Source organism: Limulus polyphemus, unplaced genomic scaffold, assembly GCF_000517525.1.
Source record: "Limulus polyphemus unplaced genomic scaffold, Limulus_polyphemus-2.1.2 Scaffold3381, whole genome shotgun sequence".
NCBI classification, from domain to species: Eukaryota; Metazoa; Arthropoda; class Merostomata; order Xiphosura; family Limulidae; genus Limulus; species Limulus polyphemus.
Window position 1 is genome coordinate 58060 of NW_013668991.1, and position 12084 is coordinate 70143.

At 37.8% G+C, this 12084-nt stretch overlaps 1 protein-coding gene across 2 annotated transcripts in view; it reads left to right on the forward strand.

Annotated features, from left to right (window-relative positions):
- Nucleotides 1-12084, forward strand: part of LOC111088232 (centromere protein C-like) — a 46788-nt gene that overhangs the window by 25233 nt on the left and 9471 nt on the right. The window contains exons 4-5 of one of the 2 annotated variants that reach the window (XM_022397728.1): nucleotides 1266-1340; nucleotides 1644-1709. In XM_022397728.1, the coding sequence (XP_022253436.1) occupies nucleotides 1266-1340; nucleotides 1644-1709 (141 nt within the window). The remainder of the gene's footprint in view (nucleotides 1-1265; nucleotides 1341-1643; nucleotides 1710-12084) is intronic. The other variant, XM_022397729.1, reaches the window with a different exon arrangement.

A 12084-nucleotide genomic window follows, 5' to 3' on the forward strand; every position in this document is an offset into this window, starting at 1 on the left:
TTTACACCAAAGAAAGAAAAAAAGACTTCTTGAACAGCTAATATGGACCAAGTTAGAGATAGTTCTTTGTTGAGAAGTTTCTTCTTTGGACGTATGTTTGTTATAATTGAGTTGTTTTACATTACCAACCAGACATTATATACATGGTGTTTAAATGTTGCAGCATGATATTCTAAATAATGATATAGCAAAATTATTTTATAACAGTGATGAAAAGTAAAAGGACCTGAGTTTTTAATACTGGCACTAAATTTGTAGGTGTATTAGAAATTTAGAATATATCTAGAAGTGAAGTAATACTGCTTAAATCATAATGAAAAATGGAGATGACATCAAAATGAACAGATGTAACTGTCAATGGCCAGAGAGATTGAGGTTTGAATATTAAAATCAGCTGAGTAATTATTGTAAAATAATTTTTATTTATTTTTATACTTAAGAGTACATAATGTGCAGAAAATAAATGTGATATTTTTATGGAGTCTATTGAAGAAAAATTAGATGGTTTACTAATAAATGTAGGTTTTACTTATTTATCATGGATAATAATAAATGCTTTTTGACAGAAATGAATAAAAAATCCTATAACCCAAGCACTTTTGAAAGGTGGACCTTTCTTCTTCAGGGGCAAACAGTTTCGAAAGCACTCAGATTATAGGATTTTTATTCATTTCTGTCAAGACTTCTTGAACCTACGTGTTTTTCTAACATCATGAATAAATGCTTTTTAATTGCTCCATCACATGATGTTTCACGAGGATTACTGAGCAGTATTAAATGAAGAAGTTTGGTTTAAGCTAGCACTTTAAAAAAATGGTACATAAATCAGTAATTTTCAAACATCATTAAAACTATATGTTACAATTACTCTTGTTTTGTTTCCCTTCCATGTAAAAAATGTGTGTGTATAACATATTAGCACATTAATCTTTGAAAGGCTATGTTTCTTAAAAGTACACTAATACCTAAAGTACTTATCATTTTACTGTACCAAAGAGCAATTGTAGATCAGGTGACCAAATGCACATAAGCAGTTTTTTCTGTATAAAAATGACTTCAGTTTCACTACTAAAACTTTAGATATGATGTACAGACATTAAATTAGATTTAATAATATTTTCATAGTTACCTAAAATCCAAGAGCATTTATAAGAATAGTAGATTTAATACTCCAACATTTACTGATCAGAAAGTTACTTACTGTAAAGTTAATTGCATGTATAATTATGTGTAAATTTGTCATGGAGACTTCTTTCTTTATTCAGGAACTTATGAGATAGCTGGTATTGTGCCAGGATTCAAAGAGGACACCATTTTTGTTCATCCCAAAAACAGAAAAGGTTTTGTATCTTTTTTTGTTTATCTTTTAAAAGTTCATAACTTAGTAAGAAACTGTACATAATCTATATAATCACTGTATCTGTAGAAACTGCTGTAAGAGAATGGTTCAAGTATATGCTAATTTTCTTGATTGCTGGAGCCTGTTCTTTGGTTGTATGACACTATATATATATATATATCGTATACAAAGTGTATGCCAGTCCAGTACAAATATAGTATTTGCCTACTATTTGTTCCTTTCTTATCTTATTTTACACACTGTTTTAGTGTTTATGTAACTTCCAACTGTATATATTATATAGCAGTAAAAGAATTTCAAGAAAAGGCCAAAGTATATGATCCACACATAGGTAGAGAAGTGAAAGCGGGTAAGTTCCTCTATTTATTTGGTGCCTATATATTCTTAAATACATTTTTTGTTTTGTTTTTTATTGTTTGATCTGTTTCTTAATTTTCATTAGTTCGAAGACCCAAATTGTATCAAATGTTTTTATAAGGATTAAGTAATTTAAAGAATTGAGTTTGCTTATATTAATATTTATATACATTTATCCTGCGTTAACATGGCAGTACAAAAAATTCTAGTCATTCTTCTTCTGTTAAAAGTAAGTTAAATCTTTTATGAGCCTAAAAACACGTAAGGCCAATGCTTATCTCCTGTTTCCTGTAGCATAACTGGATGAAAATTATGGTACATTCCTCCTAGATTAAATGCCAGTTCATTGCATATTAACTCCCAGCTACTCACTGGTACTCGTTAAATACATGGGTAGACTGAAGCAATTGGAGTAAAATGTCTTTCTCAAGAACACAAAAATATTTTGCAAGCAAGTCTTGAACCTACAACCTTTCAACTATGAATCCAGTTAAAACACTATCCACTATGCTACCCTTTCTTCAGTTGGTGTTTTGCTAATTATACTTTTGTAACTGATCAAAAAATTTACATGTATATTGTACTACAGTAAAGTTGTGGCCACTTCTCAGCTTCTGAAGCATCCCTAGATTTTCTTGATTCCACACAAAAACAAATCTGAACTAATTTAATCTAGTTTATCAACCTACTTGTGAATTCTGAAATGATAGACTTATCTTTATGCCCACAGTAGCTATTTCTCACATGTATGCTTTTGAGATTTTGCGCATGCTACTATTCTTAAGCTATCTCCCACTTATGATATGTGTTATAATGTGAACTGTGCTAGTGTGTGATATAATTATCATGCTACGATAGTCCTCCACCAATAGGAGGGCAACACATCCTCCATGTGCAGTAGATCCCCATAAGTACTTGCACTTGAAATAAACTTCATTCTTATTCTTGACAGTGTGTTTAATGGATGGATTTCCTTAAGTTTAAACTTCAGTTTTGTGAGATTTGCACTGCATTTTCACAGTGTTAAGTTTCTTTGTTTTACTTTTAGTTTGTTTCAACTTCATTTTAAAGGTGTATTGCTACTGAATAACTTAGAACTTTTTTTTTTTATTTGGAGACCTGCTACAATGACCATGAATTCCCAAGTACAATGACTATTGCCTCCTTCTTTGTCTGTGGCCACTGGAAGCTTGTTTTCTGTTGAAGACATTACTATTGTAGTTAATTGTGTGAGGTGTTCTTTGATGCCTTCCTTCTTGTATTTTCATGTGTTTGAAATGAATTCTCCTCTTTCTGCACCTGACCTTGAGGATGATGATTTTGATTGTCTCTTTTTCACCTCCTGGGATTGCACTTAGCTCCTCTTTATTTGTTGAGGGCAATGTTGCTTCTCCATATCTATTTGTGGATTTGATTTCTCAGGTTTGTTTTTTGCTTCCAATACAGTCTTACCCCTGCTTACTCAAAGCTATCTCAATCTTCTTTCTATCGTCTAAGCATTGGTGTTAAATTTTCAAACTCAGTGCACCAGTCTATAGACCCCACCAATTTCGTGCTACTATTGAACATGTACATAGCATGTGACTACTCTCCACCAATAGTATTACATCACCTATGTTGGCGCATCTAGCTCCCTCTGCTATTCCCACTCAATCCTCACTTTCTTAATTGGCACAGCTTTGTTTGAATGTGTGTTTTTTCACATGTGAGTCCTGTTTATTATTGTGCTTCTTTCCCATTTCAGATTTTTACTTTTTTTGACAGTTATATTTTATTGTGTTTGAATTCAATTATGTCAATAATTTTGGTTTTGCTTTTGTTTCTTGTTACTGAATTATAAGAGATCTTAGTATGAATTTTTGATTCATTGTATCGACCATGGAAATTCCTGTTACAGTCGAAAATGCTACAGGTATGATTTCCCAGGAATCAGATTTGACTTTAACTGCAAAGGAGATACAGGCCTTAATTCATAGAGAGCTAGATTCATATGTTTGGTTGAATATTTCTTCTTTTCAACTTGACAATGTTTCTGAGGAAGAATACAATGAAGAAGAAGACTATTTGGACTCTCTTTTCCCAACATCTTCCTATTTTGGTCTGTCACACTCTACAAATCTTGAGGAGTTTTTCCCTTCCATTTTTTATTTTTTACAACTAGTTATTCAGGTCGTTGGTTGGCACATATTCTGGTTTTGCTGTATGTTTGAGGAAACATGGGTGATTTTGATAGTTTACTTTGCCACCATGTCATTCACTTTGGTCAAGTAGAAGAACAAAGCTTCATATTGCTTCCGTTCTCCCAGTGGTTCTGTGGTAAGTTTTTTACTTGTACACTTCACACATAGTGGATATACCCATAGTAGGTGCAGCTGAGATGCCCTTTGTATGACTTTGTCCTTCTTTACACGTGGGAGATTTAAGTATTTCACCTCATCAGTGCTCAAACTTTGGAAAGCTATTTATGTGTCCTTTATCGTCTTAGTTAATTTAGATGAATTGTATGTTAAATATTATTTATCAATTTGTTTTTCTAGGTAATTTTAGTCATTTTGCACATTTGTTAATATTATGTACTTTGTAGATTTGGTAAATTTCAAGGGTTTGTCAGTTTGATATTAATAACTACTTTAACTAGGTATGTTTAGATAATTTCTAAGTTACATATTATACTAATAGTCACATCTAATTCACTGTTATATCTGCCTAATTTTTTTTTCTTGCCATTGTAAATATGTCCCTTATAATCCTAATTATTGTCTGTGTTGACCATACTTATGTGTCCTTTTGTTGTCTAAGTTAATTTAGATGAAATGTAAGTTAGATATTGATTATTACTTTGTTTTTTGGTAATTTTTGTCGGTTTACATAGTTATTATTATTACATACTTTGTGGACTAGGTAAATTTAGATGGTTTGCCAGTTCGATATTCATAAGTACTTTGTTAACTAGGTATGTTTAGATATTTTGTACGTTAACATATCATTACTACTAGTAACATCTAATTCATTGTTATATCTAGATATTTTTTTTTTCATCTTTGTTAACCATGTGCCTTCTAATCCTACTTTTCGTCAATGTAGAACTTAATTTTTTTTTTCTGCTACATCACTAACATTTTCATTTTATTCCCTTTCATAAAGCTAAGCTTTCCTTTGGCTCCTTTTCCTATGTTCTTAATACTAGAAATAAATTTTTCTCCTTGTAATCTACAATTCAGCATTCACCCCCACAGTACCCACATCGTCGATAGTTATTTATTGTTCAAAGTTAAGTATTCCAGTTCAGGGCCCTACTGTTTGGACTAACCTTGGCTCTTTGAGTGTTTCTTCAGGTGATACAAACTCATGCCCAACATCTTCACTCGATGGGTCTTTGCACTCATTATTACGTGGATGACTGGGTACTGCTTACCTCTTCCCATTCACAGTCCAGTAACCATACTCTTCTGTTCCTACAAGAAACAGCACAGGTGGGATTACTGATGAAAGAGGAAAGTCTATTCTTACCCCCATTCAATTCCCCATTCATTTGGGGGTTTTTTTCATTCCTACCTCTTAATCTTTGGGATATGGTGCAAGTAGACCACAAAGCCCTCACCTCGCATGCTCTCAAAGCTTTAGAGGTTCTATCTCTTTTGGGGTTGTGGGCTTCCTTAGAAGCTTTCATTCCCATGGGTTGGGTTCTTATATGTTCCCATCAGTGGAGTCTCCTAGATCAGTAGTAATTATACTTGGATCAATTGGACCACACTTTTACCCTTAATTCACACGTCAGAGCCGACCTGGCATGGTGGTTAGACAGAGATCAGACCAAGGTAGGGGTGCTGCTTCCTCTGCCTCATCCAAACGTACGTCTGTTCACAGACTCATCTTTAGAGGGTTGGGGTGCTTACCTCGGCTCCCAGGAGATTTTTAGTCTCTGGACATCAATAAGTCTTCTCTTTATATCACCATTCTCGAGCTCATGGAGGTTCACCAAGATTTGTTTTACTTCCTTTCTCTCCTGCAGGGAGGGTGGTTATGATACACTCTGACAGCTCCACAGTGTTCACTTATATCACCAAGCAAGGGTGTACCAATTCCAGGTCTCTGTGCTTTCAGATCCTGGATCTCCTTTTCTGGGCCCACAGTCACCACATTGTGGTCTTAGCTTGTCATGTTCCTGGCACCATGAATCTGGTTGTGGATTGATTATCTCATCCCAATACGATTCTCCCCTTGGATTGGTCCCTTAATCCACATGTCTTATGGTGGGTGTGTTCCCAACTGGGGATACCTCATATATGCCGTTGTCATCCAATGGTACACCAAACTTCCTTCCTTTTGTTCTCCTGTTCCACACCTGCTAACTCAGGGGGTGGACATGTTCAATCAAGATTAAAGGGGTCTTCACATCTATGCTTACCTTCCTATTCGACTCCTCTCCAAAGTTCTATCCCTAATCCAAACCACTCTGTGTCTAGTCCTTCTGATGGCTCCATATTGGCAGGCACAACCATGATTCCCAGTGCTCTGACCTTAACTTGTGCAACTTCCTCTACCCTTACCTCTGTCTTGATCTCTACTCCATCAACCTCAATCAGACATTGTTCATCCAGACATCACCACACTCTGTCTTCATGCATGGCTTTTATCAGGTCCATTGCTTCAGCCCAGGGACTGACTCCACATGTTACATATTTCCTTTCCCATTCCATCATACGTTTGTCCATGTCCATTTACCAAAGACAGTGGTCTACTTTCAGCCTTTGGTCTCTTTGTGGTTTCTGACCTTCCCACTCTTCCCTTCCTCATCTTTACCAACTCTTCGACTGGTTGTTTGACAAAGGCTTGGACACTTCAACTGTGTCTTGCTATCGGGCAGCCTGTCAAACACTTACCGTTTTTTCTAGTTTTGTAAAGTTTTGTCTTTTCTGCTCCTTTCAAGTCATGCATCCTCCATGTTCCTTTGATTTACCTGATTGAAATCTCATTGTGGTCCTTTATGGCCTTTCTCATCCTCCTTTTGAATCTTTGTCTACGTGTTCAATATACCATCCCTCCCTCAAGCCCTATTTCTTTCTCCTCCACGCTTGCAGATATCATCGATAGATATGTATGCCTTTAATGTTACCCACTTTCTCTACCATTCCTCTTTTGTCATCCTATATACTGACCGGTCCTTCCTCCCTACAACCTATGCTGCACATGAAGGTGGTTTCACTTTCACACCCACTTCCCTACCTTCCATCTCCCATCTGTACTCCCATTCTGATCCTGGTTGGCTCCTTACAATGTTATGTGGCATGTACTGCCTCCTCTTGTAGTTCAGGTTTTCCAACTTTTTATTCACTGGAACCCTTTCATTTACCATGCTCTATCCCTTGTCATGCTCACTGGTTGGGTTCAACAACTTGTTAGGCTGGTGTATTTGGACTTATTCATGGAAGATTGCCATCCCCACAACATTTATTATCGTCATATTTGTCATCTCTCCATGTCTTTAGTTGCTCGCCTTTGCTATCCATTGGAGAAGATCATTTATGCCAGAATGTGGACTACTCTCGATACCTTCATTGCTCATTATCTGCACAATCTGGCTGTATCTTTTTCAGGTGAAAATCATCTCCCTCCCATGGCGATTCTACACACATCTGTTCACCTTTGACTAGGGTAAGTCTTTTTTTATCACTGATAAAAGGACCCAACTCTGTGGCAGGATCTTTGATTGAATAAAACAGAGTAGGTCTGCTTTTCAAAATGGAGACTTACGGACACCCATTCTCTGGTGTGATGTTCCCCCAGACTCCCCACTGCATTTACTTCCCTTTTTCTTTTTCTCTTCCTGTGGAGCAAGAGAGTCCTTACCAGTTTCCAGTTGCTGTATCATGGAGGCTTCTTCCTGAGTGACTTTAGAAATTTCTTGTGGTTGAGTTGAGGCAATGCCACATCCCCGTGATGCCTGGTTTGGTTTGTTTTACTTCTTGTTCCCATGGTAGTTTTGGAAGTTTGTCCAGTTTCAGCTGACTGTTAACTTCCTCTTCATAATTCCGGTTGCTTGGCATATGACCTTTTTTTTACTTAAGCTTGTGGTTGATGAGTATGTGTAACACAGTACACATGTCCTAGCCACTATGTTTATGTTACACTATCTTTGTTTTTATCTGTTTTGATCCTCAACCTCCTAATGCCAAGGACTAGTTATAGAACCTCATCTGTCCTGTTCAGGTTGGGTATTTACGTAGTTCATTCAGTTTATATTTTACTATGGATTGCACCTCTCCAAACAAATTGCATTTGTTGATATCCTTCTTTTTGCCAGTATCAGACTCATTTCTTGCTTCAAGGGCAAACAGCATACATGTTCCAGATGTATTGTGGTACCCCACATGTGTGCTTCAGTTATTCTAGGTGATTGCTTTCCACTTGGTTTCAATGTTGAGTGCCTACACTGGTCCCGCCATTTTCTAGCTTTGTGTGACCAGAGGTAAGACCGTATCAGAAGTTAGCATTTTCTTGCACTGAGAATATATTTCCAATGGGTACTTCCACCCTTCCTCTCCAGTGTCAGTGTTCTTCTTTTAGAGCCTGCCAATTGTCGAAAGTGAGGATTGAGTGGGAATAGCAGAGGGAGCTAGCTGTGCCAATATAGGTGGTGCAATACTATTGGTGCTATGTACATATTCAGTAATGGTGTATATAGACTGGTGCACTGAGCATGAAATTTTTTTCAGCAATACTTAGAGGGCAGAATGTAGATCGATATAGCTTTGTGTGAGGAGAATTAAGTACCTATCAGAAATACATTTTCAGTGTAAGAAAATGTTAACTTTCCCTTTTTCCTACGTCTTTTGATTTTTCCCATTCCTTACTACATGACTCTCATACTGAGGATTATTTGTTTTCTTTTCCTTCTTCAGACATATGTGTCCATGTTGACACATTCCTGGATCAGCTTTGTCCCCACTCTCAAATGCCTCATCCTCCTTGGCTCTAGGATTCTCTCATCATGACTTATGGCCATTCCCTTCTACTATTCTTGGTTTCCCATTCCCTGGATTTCCTTCTACCTGCTTGGTGGGCTGACCCCCTGTCTTCAGTAGTGTTCAGCTTTCCTGTTTTCACCTTTTTCTTACCCATTTTTTTCATTACCTACCCTCTCTTCCAACTGAATCCCTACACCATAGTCCTAATAGTTTTTATGGGGATCTACAGTTAGTTCTTTTCAGTACCTTGGTCAGGGTTTTGTCTTCTGCCTTGTCTCTACTTATTTGGCTCCTCTGTTGTTGGGACTTTCTAGGCATAATGCTCATCTCTCTACCATTCATCTTCTCCATTTTTACTTATTTGACCTAAGGGATCATACAATCATTTATTCTTGCCATGGGACCCCCTCTTTTTCCACAGATCGCTTGTCCTCTGTGCTTACCAGATGGATTTGTCAGCTCATCCAAATTATCTATTCTTCTTTGGATGGAGTTACTCTCGTGCTGTATCATGTTTCATCACATAAAATCCACCACTTGACTCACTTTCATGGACCCTTGGACAAGATTTTCCAAGCAGAAATGTGGACTGTGCTCAACACCTTCATCTCTCATTATTTCCACCATTTGATGATTTCATTTCTCTCATGATATCACCTCCTTCACTATTCTCCAGTCTACTCACCATCTTTAATGGATAAGTACTTCTTTTATTTCCTTACCTGTTTCTAATGTAATCCCAGTCACTTTTCAAAACCCACCTGCTGGTCGATGATTCCTCACAGGTTATACTTACTTCCCTAAACCTGCATCAAGTCAGGGGTAATGGAAAGTGTTAAACCCATCTGCCCTGGCTCCTAAAACACCCACTGTTAAGACCATTATGATGGTGGTATGTGTGTTGTGTGTATATATATATATGCTTTCACTGTCCATTCCAGGCCATACCTTCCATTGACTATCACAGAAAAGCCAACACCAGAGCAATGTCTGACCACTTCCTAGCTTGTGCATAACAGCTTTTGAAATTAGATTTTGCAATAATCCACTGCACTTTCTCCAGTGAAAGACCTTCGTGGCAGTTAGGTATGGTTTGATTCAGGCACCTCTCTGGTATCTCCTCAACCTGAATTCCTCCCCTCTGGTCAACGAGTGGAGCTTGGGAGACTCTTTCCACTCCCAGTTCCTAACCATTAATGTGGCCAGCTTTGAGATTTCCTCCATAATTGTGCAATCCCACTGGAGAGAGCCTTAGTGGGCAGCACAATGCAGTGGGAAATAGGATTGCTGCTTATATTTCTGTAGGGCAGATCACCCCTATTATATAATGTGCCAGTTTTCCAGTGGTTGGCCCATCACAAATATATAGTTTTCTATTTGCAGAGAACAGGACAGTTGGACATGAGGTGTAGTGTGGCTAGGTCAATGATTAGACCATATGGTTTAGTATGTGTCCTGTTAAAGAATTTACTCATCATGCATATACGAACTGAAACAAAGTCTTTTTCTATTGCATGAGGAGAACGCTTTCCCCCCTTTTGATGGGCCAAATCACTGGAAAACTGGAATACTATGTAATAAGAGGTTGACCTGCACTACACAGCTAAACTATATTAAACTGGGAATCAAGATACACCTATAGGCTTGTTTCCACCATCAACAACTATGTAGTTGAGGACTTTTTGATTCTTGGACTTACCAGTGCTGCAACAGTAATTCACAAAGAGAACAACTGGAAAGGAGATTAACCTACAATCTGGGAACCCTACAACCATCTTGTTTAAATGAACCCTTTTCTTTCCTATAGACTCTCACTTTTTTCCATGTTTTGTTTAAATTTTAATTTCAATCTGTTTTATGTTTTCTTGACTTGTAATATTTATTTATAAAATGTAATTTTGCACACAAATTGCACATCAGTCTATTAAAATTCTGTTCATTTGCCTTTATTGTAAGCTACACAATCTGATGAAAAGTGCTAGCTCAAAATGTCATCCTCATAACCATTTTGTGCTTGTTATAGTTTTGATTTCTTGACTATCCCTTCTTTAATTAGACCATCCATGACCTTCTCCAACTCTTGTCACTGTGCCGGAGCTATTATTCTTGGAGGGATCTTTATTGGACGGTGATTGCCTGTGTTTATTCTGTTCTCTAACTTGAAGAGCTTGTGATGATGACAAATGGACTATGCTCTTCTTATAGAGGTCAGTTAAATGTTCTGTAAATGTATGTCCATTCTTTATAGTTGTATTTCTTGCTTTAACATTGACTGGCTCTACCTCCTGGCACACAACCAACAATGCCCCTTCCTTAAGTATCTGATCACATTTAGAGAAATTGGCCACTGTTATAGGTACTACTTGATTACCTGCCACAAGTGTCCTTCCAATTTTCAAATCCACTGGCCTGGATGGGTCTTCCACTGCTTCCACAACCATTGGGCTTCTTTGGGGATGTTATTTTATCCTACCCCAAATTATCTTCTCTTAAGTGCTGTGACATGCAAATCAACAGATGTAACAACACTTACTGGAATTTGTCCTTTGTTGTTTCCAGTCATCATTTTATTGAAGTTAACTATACACTTCCTTGGTAGTAAGTAGTCCAACCCTAATATGGATTGGTTTTCAATGTCAGCCAAGTATACTTTGTGTTTGTCCTTCATGCCCATGAGCTCAATTGCTACCCACACTGGTCCGCACAACCTTGCATAATGTCCTGTCACACCACAGAGCTTCTGTATGGCTTCTGGTACTCCTTTGTGATCCAGCACCTTGATACTCACAAGGGTTTGCTGAGATGCAGAATCTATGACAAAGTTGCACTTTTGGCCATCCAGCTTTCCTGTCACGTAGACACTATGTGTACTTGGCATTTTACACCTAGCTGTTGTGACTTTCACAATGGGGGTTGGTAGGCATCCTTCAACACGAACCACTAATGGTTTCCCCGAAGCTGACCTATTGATAGTATTCTTCTTACATATGTCCTTACTCTCCACAGTTCCAACAAGCTTTCTGGGTAATAGCCTTTCCTGCCGTGGCATCTTCCCTGTGTTGAAGTTTCCAGCATTGAGCTTTCTTGTGCCCAGGTTTGTTACAGTGCCAGCAAAGTCCCTCAAACTTCTCTGAAGGCAGCACAGAGATACCAAGGTTGGTACAGTCATCAGGATTCAAGGCCAGAAAAGGGCAGGACTTAATGTAGGATTCAACTTTAAGAGCTCTGGCCATTGCATCCTGCATAGTAGAGGGGTGTGCTTGTATTAATTGTATCTTCAGTTGTGGACTGTCCAAGGCATCTACAAACAGATCCCTCAGCAACAACTTGAAGTGATCGTGTGGCACAGTTGGGTAGGCCTTGTGTGCCATACTTTCCAAATACTGTGCCATCTCTTGC